At 52.9% G+C, this 18,626-nt stretch overlaps 2 protein-coding genes and 1 long non-coding RNA gene across 8 annotated transcripts in view; 1 reads left to right on the top strand and 2 right to left on the bottom strand.

The window, feature by feature from the left end:
* Positions 1–536: 536 nt before the first annotated feature.
* GAPDH (glyceraldehyde-3-phosphate dehydrogenase) lies at positions 537–4,891 on the bottom strand. 2 transcript variants are annotated; one of them, XM_045826597.1, is made up of 12 exons: positions 4,750–4,891; positions 4,432–4,475; positions 2,593–2,692; positions 2,395–2,501; positions 2,194–2,284; positions 1,984–2,099; positions 1,815–1,896; positions 1,438–1,589; positions 1,281–1,359; positions 1,096–1,179; positions 913–1,010; positions 537–802 (listed from the first exon to the last, which is right to left on the bottom strand). In XM_045826597.1, the coding sequence occupies exons 2-12, from the start codon at positions 4,452–4,454 to the stop codon at positions 733–735; spliced, it is 1,002 nt and encodes a 333-aa protein (XP_045682553.1). In that variant the 5' UTR covers positions 4,455–4,475; positions 4,750–4,891; the 3' UTR covers positions 537–732. The 2 variants fall into 2 exon arrangements, with proteins under 2 accessions (XP_045682553.1, XP_045682554.1); XM_045826598.1 differs by having other exon boundaries at positions 4,432–4,472; positions 4,750–4,852.
* A 163-nt stretch (positions 4,892–5,054) lies between these two features.
* LOC123810688 overlaps positions 5,055–18,626 on the top strand; it is a 17,389-nt gene continuing 3,817 nt past the window's right edge. Inside the window, exons 1-4 of one of the 3 annotated variants that reach the window (XR_006784292.1) lie at positions 5,055–5,183; positions 12,923–13,043; positions 14,452–14,597; positions 15,224–15,377. This is a non-coding gene — a long non-coding RNA (uncharacterized LOC123810688). The other 2 variants (XR_006784290.1, XR_006784291.1) reach the window with 2 other exon arrangements.
* NCAPD2 (non-SMC condensin I complex subunit D2) overlaps positions 7,190–18,626 on the bottom strand; it is a 26,201-nt gene continuing 14,764 nt past the window's right edge. For 2 of the 3 annotated variants that reach the window (XM_045826595.1, XM_045826596.1), the window contains exons 14-32: positions 17,627–17,751; positions 17,037–17,276; positions 16,542–16,716; positions 16,190–16,274; positions 14,435–14,568; positions 13,708–13,840; positions 13,530–13,614; positions 13,285–13,452; positions 12,836–13,005; positions 12,004–12,115; positions 11,804–11,927; positions 11,567–11,722; positions 11,025–11,202; positions 10,845–10,939; positions 9,245–9,325; positions 8,917–9,100; positions 8,063–8,189; positions 7,789–7,962; positions 7,190–7,558 (exon numbers count right to left, since the gene is read on the bottom strand). In XM_045826595.1, coding sequence (XP_045682551.1) covers positions 7,473–7,558; positions 7,789–7,962; positions 8,063–8,189; positions 8,917–9,100; positions 9,245–9,325; positions 10,845–10,939; positions 11,025–11,202; positions 11,567–11,722; positions 11,804–11,927; positions 12,004–12,115; positions 12,836–13,005; positions 13,285–13,452; positions 13,530–13,614; positions 13,708–13,840; positions 14,435–14,568; positions 16,190–16,274; positions 16,542–16,716; positions 17,037–17,276; positions 17,627–17,751 — 2,632 coding nt within the window. In that variant the 3' untranslated portion in view covers positions 7,190–7,472. Of the gene's footprint in view, positions 7,559–7,788; positions 7,963–8,062; positions 8,190–8,916; positions 9,101–9,244; positions 9,326–10,844; positions 10,940–11,024; positions 11,203–11,566; positions 11,723–11,803; positions 11,928–12,003; positions 12,116–12,835; positions 13,006–13,284; positions 13,453–13,529; positions 13,615–13,707; positions 13,841–14,434; positions 14,569–16,189; positions 16,275–16,541; positions 16,717–17,036; positions 17,277–17,626; positions 17,752–18,626 lie in introns of those variants that run through there. The other variant, XR_006784289.1, reaches the window with a different exon arrangement.

The following is an 18,626-nucleotide window of genomic DNA, read 5'->3' as shown; positions in this document are numbered from 1 at the left end:
GCATCACCTCCTCGCCCCCTCATGCCCCAGATTAAATGGTGCTCACTGCACACTGGGTGAGGTGTGAAGTCCATGTGCAGCCCACCTGACAGCTGGACGGCAGAGAGAAAAAGGCCTGGCCCTTTTAAGTGTCCCTGCTGGACACAACACCTGTAGACAGGGGGTGGAGGGGGGAGCCAAGTAAGAATGGCTGTTCTTCACACCAGTGGTGTGTGGACACACACTTTATGGTCTGTTTTTTAAACCCATGGGAGTTTGAGATTTTTTTCTTAAGACTTTACTTTTAGAGGGGAAGGGAGAAGAGGGAGGTAAACATTGACGGGCTGCCTCCTGTAACCCCCCATTAGGGAGCTGGCGCGTGGGGGCACACTTTGTAAGGGCTGCTTCAGGTTATGCGGGCTCTAATCTACCACCAAGGTTGTGCCTGGCAGGGCCAAGCAAGGCCCTTTGCAGATCTTAACTAGAACAGTTGCACCTTAGTACCAGCCCAGCTCCTTTCCCCTTTGTCCTCAACCCTGAAATAAGATAAAGCAGAGTTGGCTGGGTGCAGTGAACTTTATTGATGGTGCATGACAAGGCAGGGCTCCCTATGCCCCTCCCCTCTTCAGGGGGTCTAGGATGGAAACTGGAGGTCAGGAGATTCTCAGTGTGTTGGGGGATCGATCTGGGGCAAGGACTCCCCAGCAGCTGAGGGTCTCTTCCTGTCGCTGGGGCTGGTGGTCCATGGGGCTCTTACTCCTTGGAGGCCATGTGGACCACAAGGTCCACCACCCTGTTGCTGTAGCCAAATTCATTGTCATACCTGGAAGGGGATGCACAGTTAGGGTTATATTCCTGATCCAGCCACCAGGTGGCACCAGACCCCCACCCCCAGTCAGTTTAAATACTGTCCCCGCCAGGGCAGCCACACACCAGGAAATGAGCTTGACGAAGTGGTCATTGAGGGCAATGCCAGCCCCGGCATCGAAGGTGGAGGAGTGGGTGTCACTGTTAAAGTCACAGGAGACAACCTGAGGAAAGGAGAAGGGCAAGTGTGAGAATCCAGTCTTGCTCAGTGGGGCTGTGTGGACACCAAGCTCCCTGTCCCATCAGTACCTGGTCCTCGGTATAGCCCAGGATACCCTTGAGGGGGCCCTCTGACGCCTGCTTCACTACCTTCTTGATGTCATCGTATTTGGCCTAACAAGGTAAAATCAACATGGTTATTAAAGTTTCGGTATTGCCACCATCCTACTGGAGACAAGATCCCAGCCACCAAAGCGGTTCCAACCCATACTTACAGCTTTCTCCAGGCGGCAGGTCAGATCCACAACCGACACATTGGGGGTGGGGACACGGAAGGCCATGCCAGTGAGCTTCCTGCAGACAGAGAAACAGTCAGCACCAGCTCCTGGCTCCCCTGGTCCCCGTGTCTGGAAATGCAGCGAAAAGCCTCACCCGTTCAGCTCAGGGATGACCTTGCCCACAGCCTTGGCAGCGCCAGTGGAAGCAGGGATGATGTTCTGGGCAGCCCCTCGGCCATCACGCCACAGCTTGCCAGAGGGCCCGTCCACGGTCTTCTGGGTGGCGGTGATGGCGTGGACTGTGGTCTGGGGACATGGAGGACGGGGTGAAGGCCCTGCACAGTGCTCACGGCCTGCCCTTCAACCTCCCTCCCCACCTCCGGAAGAAATAAAGGGGATGCCGTGACCTGAGCCAATCAATCCTCAGGGACCCATGTTTTCCACAGCTGCCCCCGCCCCTGCCCAGGGCTGTGTTGTGGGGAGGGGGGGGGGGAGAGAAATGAATGTGCTCTGGTCACTTCCCCACCTTACCATGAGTCCCTCCACGATGCCAAAGTTGTCGTGGATGACCTTGGCCAGGGGGGCCAAGCAGTTGGTGGTACAGGAGGCATTGCTGAAAAGGGAGAGGCAGGTCAGGGGCGAACAGGCCCTCTCCCCGCAGCACCAGCCAACCTCACCTTGCTCCCTCTGCCATGCTCACCTGACAATCTTCATGGAGTTGTCATACTTGTCCTGGTTCACACCCATCACAAACATGGGGGCATCCGCAGAAGGGGCAGAGATGATGACCCTCTTGGCTCCACCCTTCAAGTGAGCCTGCAGCAGAGGAGGAGTTAGAGACCCCAGGGTCCATCTTTCCTGCCTTCTTGCTGTCCCAACTCCTTTCACCTGCAGCCTCCTCACCACTCACCCCAGCCTTCTCCATGGTGGTGAAGACACCAGTGGACTCCACAACATACTCAGCACCAGCATCACCCCATTTGATGTTGGCGGGATCTCGCCTGCAAGGGAAGACAGGACCAGGTTCAAGGACACGAGTACCATGTACCCTAGGTGGTCACCCCATCTCAGCACCTCCCCAGAACAAATTTCTTCCTCTCCTTCCACTTACTCCTGGAAGATGGAGATGGACTTTCCATTGATGACAAGCTTCCCATTCTCAGCCTTGACTGTGCCTTTGAACTTGCCATGAGTAGAATCATACTGGAACATGTAGACCTGGAGGGACAAGTGAGGGCATCAAAGGACTGCTACTCATCAGCCAGCCTCTGCCTCCTACACCTGCCGTGAAGGCAACACACACACTCACCATGTAGTTGAGGTCAATGAAAGGGTCATTGATGGCGACAACGTCCACTTTGCCAGAGTAAAAGGCAGCCCTGGTAACCAGGCGCCCAATACGGCCAAATCTGAGGGGTAGAGAGGCGAGAAGGAGGGTGCTGAGAATTCTCCTGGGTGTGTTAAGTGACCTGTGGTCCACTCACACTTTCAGGGGGCAGACAGCCCATCGCTGCCACCAGAAAGTCCCAAAAGGTCTACTTTATCTTCCTCCAGCAAGGCCACAAAACGAAGGCTCCTATTCTGTCTGAATAGTGATTAGGCCCAAAGCCCTGCCTGACCCCCCAGTCCTCTGAAATCTTTCAAGTGACAGTGCAGGGCACTGCTACTGCCACCCACAGTCTAGGCACATGCCTGACACATGGTATTCATCACCCCCACTCCGTGCCCCAGGAATGCTTGCTCCTACTTTGCCCAGCTTCAGGCCACACCCACTATGGAGCAAAGGCCTGTACACTCAGCAACATCGAGCTCAAAGGGTAAGAGTAAAGGTCAGAAGGTAACCGTGTGGGGAAAGCCCGCCCCTTCTCTAAGTCCCTCCTACAAAAGGGAAGGTGATGGGGGAAACTAGCTGTTCTCAACCTCAAACCCTGGGGGCGGGGGGGGCAGTTCTAATTACAAAGCCACCTGCCCTTTGTAGTTTTCTTCCAGAAATCAGGTGTAGGAGCAACACTTGTGTGTGTATAGGGAAGGAGGTGGGAGCACAGAAGCCAGGCCCCCAGCTGCAGAAAGGTCAGGTGCTATATTTAACCCCAGATTAGGGTAGAGTCAGGATCTGGTTTCTGGAAGACAGGACCGGGGAGAAGGGCAGGGATCCCAAGGCTCCCCCTGACATCTAATCCTCCCAGTGACCTTTACAACCTGGTCTTTAGGGTTGGGTGAGTTCTAGGCATCGATGGGAGGCACTTCAAGGGGAGCTGGTGTGGAGGGGCTGCTGCTACAGGAGCCATTTTATGGTGAAAATTTCTAAGTACCATGACTCAGCTCCCCTGGCATGGCACTAAGCCACAGCTACCACACCACCCCAGAAAAAAAAAAAAAGGAGCCCCCACAAAGCCACATTTTTGATTCATTAGAGGATCACCTACAAAAAACATCCCTTCCGAGGGGCAATCTGGATGGCCGGTTAAGGATGGTCTAGTCTGGAGTGAATGTGACCCGGCTCTGAGGTCCAGCTCTGGGAGAGCAGCACCAGGAAAGCCTTGCCTCACCAGGTTTACCGGATAAAGGCGACTCCACCCCACTGAGGCAGGAGGAGAAGGATTAGTCATAGTTAAGGAGGGAGGAAGGCTGGAGAGCTAAGTAAGCGAGGTTACCTAACGGTGGTTCATTCATTTCCTTCCCGATTGCAACATGGCGGCTAGGTTACCGCAAAGGAGCCCTCCCGGCTGCGTGTGCCTGTGTGCGCGCAGCTGTGCCTCCGGCATCCCCCCCTCGCTGTGGGGCCAGGTGGGGGCAAAGGGGGCTGGGGGAGGGGCTCCTCCCCAGCACGTGACCCCGCGGGGCGCGAAAGGAAAGAAAGAAGCCCCAGCTAGGGGACTAAAGAGATGGATCCAAAGCCAGAACTGGGGACTCTCTTGCTTATCTGGGGCGGGTAGAGAAGGCCCCGGGTGACTTGTCCCCGCAGGGGCGGAGTTACAGGAGGCGCAACAGCTGGGGGTGGGGGACAAGAGGCCCTCTGAGAGCCTCCGCCAGGTCAGAACTCTGACCTTGAGTTCTCCTTGGGGGAAGGGTACGACCATCCCCCCCGACGTCCCTCCAGCATTCACAGAGGCCCAGTCAGGGCAAGACCTGCAAACCCTTAACTTACCCGTTCACTCCGATCTTCACCATCGTGTCTCAGGGTTGAGGCTTCTGGGAAAGGAGGGTGAGCATCAGGGCACCGGGCTCAAATGCGGTCCTCTCCTCCCCTCTCCCCACCTTCCCCCCCGCCCCGCTTCTCCTCATCCCCCTCGTTTCCTGGCCACCATCCCTTCCCTCCGTCTCTGCACGTATCCCTCCACTGTTGCACTGCGACGCCCACCCAGCGGACCTCACCCCGCAGCTGCGCCCCCGGGCCCTCACGCGCCCGCAGCTCCTTTGTAATGTCCCTGAGGCCCTCGTGGCGCCTGCCTGTTTTTACTTTTACCTGGCACTGCGCAGGAAAACGCGGCTGTCTGTCGAACAGGAGGAGCAGAGAGCGCTGGGGGGAGGCTGCAGTCGCAATTTATGGAAACCGGGCGTGGCCGAGGCGTGGTGAAACCGAGGCACCTCCTTCCCGCTTGCCCAGTCCCAGCCCAAGGGCGCGGAGGCCTGAGCTACGTGCGCCCGTAAAACTTCGAGTAGCCCTGTCCCTTTTTTTCTTTTGGACCCGCCTGGTTCTTCGGCTGTGCACGCCCTGCGCGTGCGGGCTAGGGACGGAGGGGGAGGTGACTGAGTGACCGGGACGGTGCTGGGGACGTTCCTGTAGGCACGCCGCAGACGGTGGGCTCGAGGACCCGGAGCCCTTGTGAGAATTGAGGACATGCAAGAGCCAGGAGCGTTAGTGTCGCAGCATGGATGACACGGGAGGACTGGGAGCAGGTGGGATGCGGAATTGGAGCAGGAGCCCGGGGCGGCGGGCGGCTGCTCGCTGCCTCCCCTTCCCTTTTTCTTTTACAAGCAGAGGCGGGAAGGCTGAGGAACTTCTTGAGGCTCTTTGGTAATGACACAGGAAGAGCCGAGGAAAAGGCCCGGGAGGGGCCAGCCCCCTCCCCCCGCCCCCTCTCCTGGCTCAGGGCCTCTCTAGGCTAGGGGCCTGTGCTGGGCACTGAGCACTGGGGCCTGGAAAGAAAGGAAGTTAAGGCGGAGGCGTCTGCTCTGAAGGTCAGTCACGCTGTCCTGCAGCTCCGGACGCCGGGAGACCCGGTAACTGGGGCAGACAGGCCGGGCGGGCCCTGTATGCCCCAGCGGCTCTCCCTCAGGCCTGGCGGGGGCCCCAGAGGGAGGATGGGATCACTGCTGGGAGCCTCCCACAAAGTCGCTCCTGGGAAACCTGAGGGCAGCGCCACCCAGGCTGGGAGACAATGTCCCTTTCATCCCCTCCAGCCCAGGGCAGAGAGCGGGACGTGAGGGCGGAAGTCCCTCCCCATCCGGGGTCGTGCTGGCCAGCCCGGGAGCCAGGGACTCGCTTTCACTGGCTGTGCCCAGGAGATGTTGGGGGCAGGGTGAGGAGTCCCAAAGAGGGAAAAGATTGGGAGGTCTTGGGCACCTGGTGGGAACAGGCCCCCAGCCCCTTCCCACATGTGAGGTAGAGGGAGCCACGGCTGTGCCAGGTTTGGGAGCTGAGGATGGGGGGAGGGCTGGTTCTGAGCACTTGGAAGAAAGAGGGGTTTGGAGGGGGGTGGAGTGAAATGGACATTGCCTATCAGCAGGTGCACGGGCCGGGGATCTGGGGCCTCTTTGCTGGCCCAGCATAACCTGACACCAGCCCCCTTTTCTAGCTGAAAAGCCTGGGGCTAAGTTTAGCTGGTGATAACCTTTGCTTAAAAGGCAGAGAGCACGCTGTCCTGCACCCCGACTCCAGCCTCAGTCCCTTCCCTTTCTGGGATTGCCCTCCCTTGTTGGTGCCGACTTTTCACAAACAGCAAGAGCAGGGCCAGAGGGCACCTAACGTTGAGAGGAGGTGGGAGGCGCCCACCCTGCAGAGTGAGCTGGGGAAGAGGAGGGGAGATGCAGCTGCTACTCACCCATTAATGCTTTCTCTGACCAGGGCTGTAGGAGCCCCTCCAAGCTTCTGCACTACCCAGAGCGTGTGTCCGAGGTACTGGCTGCCTCTTTGTCTCATGCTTGTCATTTTTCATTACTGTCCTCTCTCAGTCAAAACGAACAAAAAACCGCCCCCCAAAACCTGAGCTCCCACTGACTCAGTCTACTGTTGTCAGGACAGCAGGCTGGTGCCTCCTGTTCCAGGTGACTCAGAAGACTGGGAGAGGTGGAAGGGGTGATGGGCTTCAGGTGGCTACACATTAGCAGCCCCTGCACCTGAGGGGCTGGACTTCCTGCAGCCCCTATAACCTGTTTCCAGAGACACTGTCTAGAGCTAGGGGGGATCACGCCCTAAGCTGCCATCAGGCAGGCCAGTCACCTGTCCTTTAGAAGCACAAGTAGGGTGGAGCTAGGACACAGTGGAAACCAGCCTTTGGTCTAGAGTGGGGGTTTTTCAAGCTCATACTGCTTGGCATTTGGGGTTGAATAATAAAGTTGTGAGGTCTGTCCTGTACATTGTAGATTATTTAGCAACCTCTCTGCCTCTGCCCAGTAAGTAGATGCTGGTAGCATCTCTCCCCTCTAGGTTGTGATAACAAAAAAGGTCTCCACACATTGCCAGATGCCCACTAGAGGGCAAAATTGCCTGCAGGTAAAGAAGCACAGATTTGGAGACTAGACACTGCATAATTCTCCACAGTGGAGCGATCTTGTCACGTGCAGTTATCAGATCTTGAGACGGCCCGGTACTTACAGGCTCATCCTCTCTTTCTGGATTAATCTGCCACCTGCATCCGGGCTAACATGAAAGGTGGAACAAAGACAAGCTTAGGTAAGACGTCTAAAAGTAGATAAAACATTTATTCATTAGAAAACAAGGAGAAAATTGGGACATCTGCGATAGTATCAACAATACAAAAAAACAAGGACTTGCAAACAGTCTAGTAAAAGCTCAATTCAGTTCCGTTAGTTTGGTTAAAAAGAAATGTCTTCCATTGTACAGATGATTTGTATATTAAAAACCCAAGGAGACAGGCAAACAAGTATTTTACAAGGGGCGTGGAATTCAAGGTCACCCCACAAGATGCCCTGCACAGCAGGGTCGGGAACAGGCAAGCCGAACTCCTAGGACCTGTGCCTGCGCGTCGATGCTCGGCGGATGGGAGTGATTTTCTTTGGTGTCTCATCCTCCGTCATCTCTGCTGAAAGCTCTGTAAAGCATTGGAGTGAGAAAAAGCTGAGTCACAAGGATGGTGAACAATAGATCTCAGAAAACAAATGGGACAGGCCCAGACCACACGGCAGAAATAAAGCCCAAACTGTACAGGGAGGAAGATGGCCGGGGCGCGGGAGCTGGTGGAGAGAATCGACACAGCAGGAGCCCATCAAAACCAGCCCCCAGCCCCACCCCCAGGCTGCCTCCCTTCTGGGCCGGCCGTACCTTCCTCACTGGATTCATCACTGGAGAAGACAATCTGGGGTTTCTTTTTCTTAACCAGCCGCTGGGTGCTTGGATGCCGCTGGGTGCTTGGATGCCGGCGGGCAGTGCGGCGGGGCTCCGGTGTGACAAAGTCACTGTCCGAAGCTGCAGAAGCCACGTGCTGGTGCCTAGAGACTAGAAATGGCAGAGGATGTGAGTCCAAAAGGAAGAAAAGAACCTGTTTCTGAAAGGAGAGCTTGTCTGGTCGGCCCGCCCGTGGGGCTGCCTCGCGTACCAGAGGACTGTTTCCTGGCTGATGGCGTTTTCAGGCTATCTCCTTGGCCAAGCTCAAGTTCCTCTATTGCATCCAGCCCTCTTGTGTGGCAGGCCCGAAGCTTCTGCTCAAATTCATCTATGAGAGCCTGGGGGGAAAGAGATCAAGACGAGGCTTGGAAATACAGTTATTTCTATGAATAAAAAGAACACAGGCCATGAAGAGACATGGTGAAGCTTAAGCCGCACGTCACTAAGCACAGGAAGCCGGTCTGGGAGGGTGTATGCTCTGTGACTCCAACTATATGACACTCAGGAAAAGGCAACACTGGGGAAACAATAAAAGGACCAGTGGCCGCTGCCAGGGTTTGCGGGGAGAAAGGGGTGACTGGGGAGCACAGAATGTTAGGGCAGTGAGACCACTATGTACGGTACTGTAACGGTGGGCACAGGTCATGTACATCTGTCCAACCCCACAGAACGTACAGCAGCAGGTGACCCTCATGTCAACTACGGACTTTGGGTGACAGTGATGTGCCCACGGAGGCTCATCGGTGGTAACAGTGTGTCACCTTGGTGGGGACGCTGATAATGGGGAGGCCATGCGTGTGTGGGGGCACAGGGGGCCAACTCTATACCTTCCACTCAGTTTTGCCTTGAACCTAAAGCTGCTCTAAAAAATAAAGTCTATTTAAAAAGAGTGAGACAGGAAGAAACAGGAATGGCAGACAGAAAGGTCTGGTCTTAGGTCCCTCTGGCTCCGTGGCTGCTGTTAGGCGGGGGATGGGGAAGGCGGGTGATGGGGAAGGCAGGTGCAGAGCCTCAGAACCCTGCAGACTGCGCTAAGTGGTGTGGCACCCAGCAGGAGCTGCTCACCTTGCCCTCGGGCTTGGCTCCCCGCCGCAGCTTGCCCACGATCGACAAAAAAGCATCAAAGATGGACTCATCGGACAGTTTATCTCCAAAGCATTCAAAGTTGTCCAGCATCTTACGGAGGCCTCGCTCTGTCAGGGGCAGCTGTGACATACAGTAGGCCAGGTCCCGGTGCTGCCGCTCGGTTCTGCGGACGGGAAAGGCTTTGTGAGGAGTGGCAAGGGACAGAAGAGGTCAATGCCCATTTTCCCCCAGGGTCCCCCGGCCCCAGGATGCTCTTTCCCCTCCAGGCCCCTCTCAGCACAAGGAACACTCAAGGGAGGCAGCATACCGGGCTGTGCGGAACCGCTGGCACAGCTTCTCCACCAGGCTCTCAGTCTGCTTGTCCTTGGTGATGTAGGAGAGCAGCTGCCTGCAGGGAGGTGGGGTGCAGACACGCCACGGCTCGGGGCAGCTCCAAACCCACCACACCAGCCCCTGAACCGCCCCTAGCACTAGCCTTCTGCCAATCTCTTGACTTAGTAGAAGCATCTGTGCCACGGCCCACAACTGCCTCGCTTTTCCTCTGTCTCCCATACTGCAGAGAAGGGCCCACCCGTTCTCTGCGGTCTTTTCACTGTGAATGGGAATTTGTAACAACAGCAGCTGCCATCTAGGGAATACTATGTGCCTACCACCATGTCAGGAACTTTTACCAAATTGGATCTTCTCAAGAACTAAGGGGTACACGTTATTGGCCTCATCTTATTCTATTTTTAATTAAAAAAAAAGATTTATTTATTTTTAGAGAGAGGAGAAGGCGGAGAGAGAGGGAGAAAAACACTGGCATGTGATACATTGATCGGTTGCCTCTCGAACACCTGCAATTGGGGACCCACACAACAACCCAGGCGTGTGCCCTGACTGGGACTTGAACCGGTGACCTTTCGGTTTTCAGGCTGGCACTCAATCCACTGAGCCACATCAGCTAGGGCTTGCTTCATTTCATACAGGAGAAAAAAGCAGAGAGAGGTTCAGTTATTGCTGAAGGCCATACAGGTAAAAAGTAGCAAAGCCAAAAGGTGGCTAGTTCGATTTCCAGTCAGGGCACATGTCTGGGTTGTGGGCCAGGTCTCCAGTTGTGGGTGAGTGAGAGGCAACAGATCGATGTTTCTCTCCCTCTCTTTCTCCCCTTCTCTCTAAAAGTAAATAAATAAAATCTTTAAAAAGCAGCAGTTAGAATTTCAGTACAGTTGTGACCTTTCGATGGACTGCATGTATGGTGGTGGTCCCAAATGATTATAATGGAGCTGAAAACTTCCTGCCACCCAGTGAAGTCACAGCTGTTCTTAATGTCGAAGCCCATTATTTGTGTGCGTGCGTGTGTATATGTGTGTGTGCGCACGCGCATGTAGTGGCACTAGTGTAAGACAACCCACTGCTGCCACTCGTATACAGTACAGCCCATATAATTGTGTTCAGTGCATATTACTTGATAATGATAATAAACTTACTGGTTTATGTATTGAGTGTATTATACTTTTTACCATTATTTTAAAGTGTATACTTTGCATTTACTAAAAAAAAGTTTGCTGTACAACAGTGTGCAGTGTTGCCCTGGCAGCAGCCTCACCCTCTCGTGGGTACCACGTGTCTTGACTGCGCCCTTTTCACCTGTGTCTGATGGCCCCTGCTGTGGTTCTGCTCGGCAACATGCTGTACAGGCTGCGGCCAGGGAGCAGTGGGCTGTCCCGCACGGCCTAGGTGTGCAGCGGCCCGAGCCACCTGGGTTTGTGTAAGTGCGCCCTGTGGTGTTCGCACTGCGATGAGGTTGCCTAACAACGCATGTCTCAGATAGTGTCCCTGGTGAGCGGTGCGTGTCTGTACAGGTCTGCCTGATTGCTGAGCCTCTGCCAGGTGAGAAATATGCCCCAAGGCCCAGGGAGCCATACTTCATGATGATGTGAAAAGGCTGTTCCTCCACCCCTCCCTCGGGGTCTGACAGGCGGCTGATGATGTCTGGAAGGAGGTTATAGATGGCATTGCCCTGTAAGACAGAATTATGTTAAAGACACGGGGTGACCCACACGCTCCCTTGGCAGCAAACCCTAAGCTGCCTCTCTGCCTCTCACCTTGTGGGAAAGCTCATTGAAGAAGGTCTTGGCCAGGGCAGCGATCTGAGGCACGGGGTCAATGAGCAGCACGGCCATCTCGCTGACCTGGCCTTTCACCTTCACCATGTCCTTTAGGATTAGGTGGGTCATCACTAGCCCTGCTGTTTTCCGCACTTGCTGAGCTGGGTCCCGAAGGCTAGGAATAAAATCTCAAGTCATTGGGACCGAGGCCATGGGCTGTACCCTGACACTGGCAGGAACGACCCTCGGCAAGAACTAGCACCCCTTCTTATATGCCATTCCAGAAGCAGTTAGGAAGCTGTCTAGAGTTGGAAGCTGGGATGGAGTACAGAGACCACGCTTCATCCAAAGTTTTACGCAGTTTGGCAATAGCTTTGGGGTCATACCTAGCCAGGACCTGTACAGGTCAAGTACTAAGCAGATGTTGAAAGGTAATCCTAAAGACTGGGAAAATACAGCTGCAGTAATTCTCATAGTGACTTAATGAGTCCCTCCCTGAGCTGGCAGGGACTGCTAAAGGGTTGTGAAGGATCTCTTACCGAGCATAGAGATGAGGTGTCCAGGGGTCCACCAGGTTGGGGAAGCGGATGGCCAGATCCCCAATAACTATCATGATGTTAGACCGGAGAATGGGGAGAGAGGACTTCTCTAGCATGGTGAACAGAAGACGAAGCTGAGAGTCACAGAAAGTGGCACTAAGGGCAAGGAGAGGATCGTCAGGGAAATCACACCATCTCCTTCCTCCTTGAGAAGGCGGTACCGACCCCAGGGCCTACCTGATCATGCAGAACTTGCCAAGGGTAAGCGCCGCAGCGGCACACAGCTCCGGGTTGCTGTAGAGGCCAGGGTTGTTGCAGACTTTAAGCAGCAGGGGAACAAAGGCAGCGAGTATCTGTTCACCTGTTGGAAGAACAATTCTAGTTTGCGACAGGTTACACCTCAGCTGGGGAGAAGGTCACTGAGCAATTCTTCTTACCACCTAACAGTTCCACCTCACAGATGCCGCGGATTAGTTCTGCCTCTGTGTCGTCAGCCGTGGCCCCGACCAGCCCCATCTCCTCCTCCATGGTGGCCTCAGTGCTGGCGTTCTAATGGGAAGGCAGCCAGAGATCATGAGTGATCAGAGACAACAGTTCTGATTCCAGCCTATCCTTCACTTTAAATGAATGGATCTGGGGAAAGGCAAATTCTGCAAAACCATTCATAGAATTGTCAAATGTGTCTATAGAAAGAAAGGACTCCTGAATTAAAGAGGAAGAGAACTAGGTCATATAGTTGTTTTTAAGCTGCAAAGCATAGTCCTACAACTCTTAACTCATCCTCATAGAAGTAAATACTCTATATATGGTAGATCGATCATGCCAGACAATGGTTCAAGGTCATAGAGAAGGTGGAGCTTTATCCCACTGCTGTTAGGCTCTGCATCTCACAAATCTGCAAGCCATCCCCACCTCCGGTGGAGTGAGCACCAGGCCCCGTCAGGGGGCAGGCCCAGTCACAAAAGCTGATGGGTGAGTGCATGTCCTAACAAACACCGCCTCAGGCAGAGCCTCTATTTTATGCCGAGGTCTTTAACTAAAAGCTCTGTATTTACCTAAAACTTTCCTTCTTGGGTGATCATGGACAGACTGTTCCATCTTTGCTCTCGCTAATCTTTCCCAGAGCAGAAGCAGCAAGGAGGCAGTGTTGTCTTTGTGTCATTTAATAGTAGAGAAGAAGCACAGATCCCCAGAAGGAAATATGAATGACTGGAAATAGCTATGGGACACGCTTGGGACGTGAACCGCAGTGCCCAGCACCCCATTCACCTTCTCCTTGGGCTCCTTAGTTTTATTCTCCTGCTCTTCCCGAAGAACGCGGCGCCGACAAAGCTCTCCACTCACGGCCTGTTCCAGATGCACCAGCTGCTGCAGAGCCACATCCCCAGCCAGGGACAGCAGGTTCATCAGCAGGAAAGTGGAGAGCACGGGGGTCTCCTCTGGAGGGGAGAGGAAAGACAGGGAGGAAAAGACACAGGTGAGTCTCACAGGACCTGCATCCTGTTTCCGCTGATCTTCTCCTTGCTCACGTACCACACGAACTAGTGAAGAAGCCAGAGACAGGGCTGGGGGAATGGCGGTGGTGACTGGCCGACCTCAGTGACAAAAACGTGACAGTGTGGGGTGAGGGCGCTAGGGATGTTGCCGGAAGTGGTGGTGGCAGTAGCTTGTGGTCTGGCTGCTGCCCACTGGGCCCCTCGACCCTCTCGCCCACGTACTTGGGTCACCCTGGGGGTTGCTCTTCTCCACTATCTTCTCTAGGGCCTGCTTCGCACATCCCTGCAACATCTGGGCACAGATCACCTCGGGGCCCTCTGCCAGTTGGTAAATGAGGGTCACGGCCACCTCTTTGAAGGGGATCCAGAGGGGGTCTGGGTGGACAAAGCCTGCGCAGGACAAGAGAGAAGTTGCCCACCGCAGACAAAGGACTCAGCCCTGCCCGAGGCCCTTCCCGATAGCTCACCTTTTGTGACCATCTCCTGTAGTCGCTCAAACAGCCTGTGTCCCTGAGGCAGCCGGAAGGGAGGGTGACGTTTGCCCAGAGAAGGCTGTCAAGAACGGGAGAGACAGCGTGTGGGTATGTGGAGGGTGGATAAAAGGACCCCTACTCCCCTTAGTTTCGATGTAACCATCCCACATACCTTTCTCCGGTCAGAGAGGTTGGCAATGGCGTGGCACACCTGTTGGGCCAGCCTGTAGTCCTGTGGAAACTTTTCATCCAGCCCTATGCTCACCAGTGTGTCTAAGTTGCTTCCCACAATTTCTGGTTTTCCCCTAGGGGAAGGAAGCCATGGAGTTAAAGCTCACCCCGGGCAGGACTCTGTGTGTGGGACACCACCAAGGGGGTTGGTGGGTGCCTACACCCAACACAGGGCTTCCGGAGCCTTGGGACACTACAGACGAGCTCTGCCACAGCAACGTCCCTCGGAATCCCTCTCTCTCACTTGCTTCCACTATTTCTTCTTCTTTTTCAAAATGGTTACATTATTTATTTTTACCCTTACTCGAGGACATGCTTATTGTTTTTTCCCAGAGGGAGGAGCAGGGAGGGAGAGAGAAACATTGATTCATTGCCTCTCACACGTGCCCCGACAGACCAAACCCCTGGCATGTGCCCTGACTGGGAACCGAACCTGCAAACTTTTGGTCTGTGGGATGCTGCTGCAACCAACTGAGCCGCACTGGCTAGAGCTTGATTCCACTCTTTCTCTAGGCAGGGGTCCTGGCACTTCATGTTTTATTTCCCATGTAGGTAGCCCACTCAAACACAGGCTCGGCTGGGTCTGACTGCTATTACTGAAGGACAGGAAACCTTCTCACAACCTTCCTTTCCTCTCACCCTACTGCCCGTCTGGGTTTGGGCCTCACCCTGCCATCATCCCCAGAAGCATGACGGAGGAACAGCGCTCCAGAGGCGTGCAGGGGACCTTCTCAGTTGCCCGCTCCCAAAGCAGTTGGGTCACTGATGGTTTCAATTCATCCTTCTGCACAAACTCACAGAGCTGAAGAAAAAAGAAAAGCAGGCTAAAAGGTAACTGTCCTTGTCCTGGGCCCACGTCTCTCAACAGACTATTGAGAACCTGAAGTAGGTAACAGCAGTAGGAATGGAAAAGGAAGGAGGCCTAAAACGTAAAGCAGGGTTTGGGGAGCTACCTCCATCTCTGCTGCGGTTCTACTCTCATGCTTTCGCAAGTACGCCCACCAAGGTGACACACCGGAATGACCTTGCTGAGCTCCATGTGGCTCTACAGTTCTGACTACATTCTGGAGCTGTCTGGTGTGTTTTCTTGCGGTTACCACAAACCTAACAGTTCTGAAATGGAAGGCATCGGCCTCCCTTTCCTTTTCATTTAACCAATGGTCTCTTAGCCACATGTGCTTAAAATTTCACTGTCACCTATTTTTTTATGAATCAGTCACTTAGTCCTACCCCTTCTTCCCTTAACACTTGTCTTCCATGAAGTGAAATTCTATAGCTTTCACCCCCACCCCCAGAGTCCAGCCTCACCTTGCCACGCCACACCTAGAGCAGCCTCCAGGGTCCTTCCTGTTCCTACTGACTCGTACGCTACTGCTGAACCGGTTTCCCAGACACCTACTTTCTCATGCCACACCGTGGCTCATCAGTTAGAAACCTCTCTCCTTTTTCTCCTATAGGGGCTTGGACCGAAAGGTAGAATATGGGATCCCGTGGTCAGTCACCACCACCAGGCTCTTCTCTTGCCCAGCCCGGAGGGAACTGTGGCTGGCAGTCATGTTCCCGCCGGTGGGAGCTCGTGGTCAGCGCCACCTCCACCTTTGCCTCCATAATCCTAACGCTTCATTCAGGGCAGATCTGCCTAAAATGCTGGCATCCCTCGATAACAAGGTTCAAGCCCTAGACTTCTGAAAGGTACCCAGGGACTTCACACTTTAGTTCCAACTAAATCTGGGAGAATACTCCCAGGTTTATTATCTTTTCCAAATAACAATTTTGAGCCAGGCATGAATCTTCCTCATTTTGTAACATAGGCTGTGCTATTTCTTGGTGTTCTGTCTGAAATGCTTTCCCTCCTTTCTTGAATTCTCTAAACCCTACTCATCAAGACCTAACTTAAGTCTGCCCACCTTCAGGAAGCATTCTTTGCCCATTCCACCTCGCACTGCTCTTTCCCACCCTGTGCTCACCAGTATAACACACAAGTTAAGAGTGTGTTTTCTGGAGCTCTCCTGCCTGAGTTTGAATCTCAAACTTTGCCACTAACTATCTGTAACTGGCCGACTCCTTTAACTTCTCTGTGCCTCAGATTTCTCATGATAAAATATATATAATAGAATTATCTACTGCATAGGGTTGTTGTGAGGATTAAACACATTAATATGACGAAAAAGCTAAGAATAGTGCCTGGCATATACAGTGTTACTATTATTGCTGCTATAACCATTACCTGGGCCCCTTATTCTGGCACTTAATCATCTATCTCTTACATTGTTCGGTGGTTGTTTTGTTTTTTTTGGCTACCAACTAGATGGAAACTTGGAAACAAATAACCTTAGCCTTGTGAGGCTGGGTAAATTGCTGATCACAGAGTAATCATGAATACTTGTTGAATGAATAAAGAAAGAGAAAGTGAAGACACTTACAATTTCCTGAAGACACTGAATGGTCCCAACTGAGGCATCCACTAGCAGCAAGGAGAGATTCTGAATCAAAGCATGGGCCTTGGCTCTGTGGGAAGAGCAGAGACCAGAAGTCATCAAGGGACTGACTTGGTGAGGCCGGCAAACAGGTGACCAGAGCTACCCCACAGGGTCAGACACTGCTTAGGGCGGGTGTTACTGAAAGTTCAGCTCCACGTGAGCCCCCTATGGACCTACTGCCTACAGGTTCAGAGCTCCTCTAGAAGGATGCCCCCCAGTTCCTTCAGGAGACTAGAAACGTCCTATGAGAAGCTGACCTCAGAAAAGCCAGCAAAGACAAAAGTACCCCACATACCTGGCCGAGTCCCCTTTGGGGTTGAGGTAAAGTTGGCGGTAGGCATTAAGCACAGCTTCCCTGACACCATGCTCCTTAGACCAGATGAGAGGCAGCATGCGGCGTACCCCGAGCAGGGCCTGAGGTACCCCGAATTGGAATGCCATCACAAAGAATTCAATCACCTCCTGTACCACTGAGAGGACAGACACAAATGTCACCTGTCTGCTTGGCAAAACTGCCCCCTCCCAACTCAAACACAGAACCTTTGTTGACATAGCAACAGGCCAGAGGAGGCCTTTCTCATTTTCCCTGAGCCTGTTGCCTCCTATAACGCCCTGCCAGGAGATACTATACACATTGAAACAGGTGAGCTCCACGGGACTATACAAAGCAAGCGGAAAAAAGGATTCCTTCCTTTTAAGGGAGCAGCTAGATATCAACACAATATGGACAAGACCGGTTTTCTAACCCTAAGACCCAGTCCTTACAGAAAGGGACGGTGGCACACCACACCTGTGGTTGTGTTTTCATACATCATCTTGCTGATGATGCCGATGGCCTCTGTAATCTTCAGTGAAAAGCTATAGGCGTCCTGCAGATACTGCACCAGCATCTCTTGCTTCACCAGCGCGTCCTTTCCCCCAGACTGCTCAGGCTGTGGCACACTGGGCTGGTCTTTGCGGTCCATCCGTCCTGGGCCCACGTTCTCTGCGGACCCCTGGGGATTCTTCTCCTGTGTGGGAGCTCCTGGACCTAGGAGTTAGAGAGTGTTCAAGACGGGGAAATCCAACACTCATAACATCCCTGGATATTTTTTTCCACAAAAAAAGATATAAATTTAGAACCTATTCTAAAATATCCTGGCTCATTTCTCAAAAAAGATTCCTCAAATTCTCGGCGGTTTGGAAACACCCTTTCACACTCTGCGACTGTCAGTCTTAGGCCCGTGGGCTGTCCGTTCCAGCACAGCAGCACGGCCTCCCCCTCTGGCCTCTGTTAGCACCAGGCTCTGTCAGCCAGGCCAGGCTCTGGCACAAAGTAAATGGTCCATAAGGACTAGTTGAAATGTTGTGTTTGTTGACTCAAGAAGGAAAAGGAGTTACTTTTGAAGATAGTTCCCAAGAGATTCAGGAACCTGGTCTCCTCCGCCTCGTCCGGGTCCGTCTGACTGAAGGGTTCTGACTGCTGGAAGTGGCCCAGGGCTTCCCGAGTGAGAATGATGGCTTGCCTAAAAGAACATCAGCCTGTCACCAATTCAACACCCAGAGAAGTGTCACCACAGCCTTTTAAAAAAATGATAACGGACATACCAGGGTGTCACTGTAGACTTAAGGGAGGATACCCGATAACCCCACCAAGTACCTAGACCGCCGGTGCCAAGGAAAAGGTGCACTTCTCCCGCTCAAGCACCTGCCAAGGGGTGGAGCTCAGGCACCTTTCCTACTTCTGAAGTGACAGGGCTTAACTACAGTTTTCAGAACTCTCAAATAAGGCTTTTAAATTTAAAAAATCACAACCCTATTCCAAACATTTGTTTAAAAACTTTGCCAAGTGAAAGTCTGGAAAAACTAAACTTTGAATAACTGATTAGTTCATGGTACAGCCATACAATGGGACCCTATGTAGCCATAAAAAATACTGAGGCAGTATATATTACTTACATACAAATATCAAAAAACACTAAGATACACAGTTGACTGAAAATAGCAAGGCAGTAGATCAGTGGGTAGAAAATTCTATCACTTGTGTACAAAGAGGGGAAAAGAAGAACGTATGTTTGGTTGTATGTCTCTATGTTATCTCTAGAAGGACACTCAATAAACTGTGAACATTGTTTCCCCGTGTGGCCAAGTGGCTGGGGACAGGTTCGGATGCCACTTTGCACAGCATGTCCTTGTTGAAATTTAAAATTCCATACCATGTGAATTAGTAGGTATTGTCTAATTTTTAAAAAAGTAAATTTCTGCTTAAAACAAAAAAAAATTTTAAAAACCCCAAAACTTATTAAAGCCCTGGCTGGATAATTCAGTTGATCAAAGCGTCATTTCAATATACCAAGTTTGAGAGTTCAATTCTCGGTCAGGGCACATACATACAGGAAGC

Source organism: Phyllostomus hastatus, unplaced genomic scaffold, assembly GCF_019186645.2.
Source record: "Phyllostomus hastatus isolate PE091 unplaced genomic scaffold, TTU_PhHast_1.1 phas_scaffold_755, whole genome shotgun sequence".
NCBI classification, from domain to species: Eukaryota; Metazoa; Chordata; class Mammalia; order Chiroptera; family Phyllostomidae; genus Phyllostomus; species Phyllostomus hastatus.
Note: the sequence above shows the minus strand (reverse complement) of the source record. Positions and strands in the feature narration are given on the sequence as shown.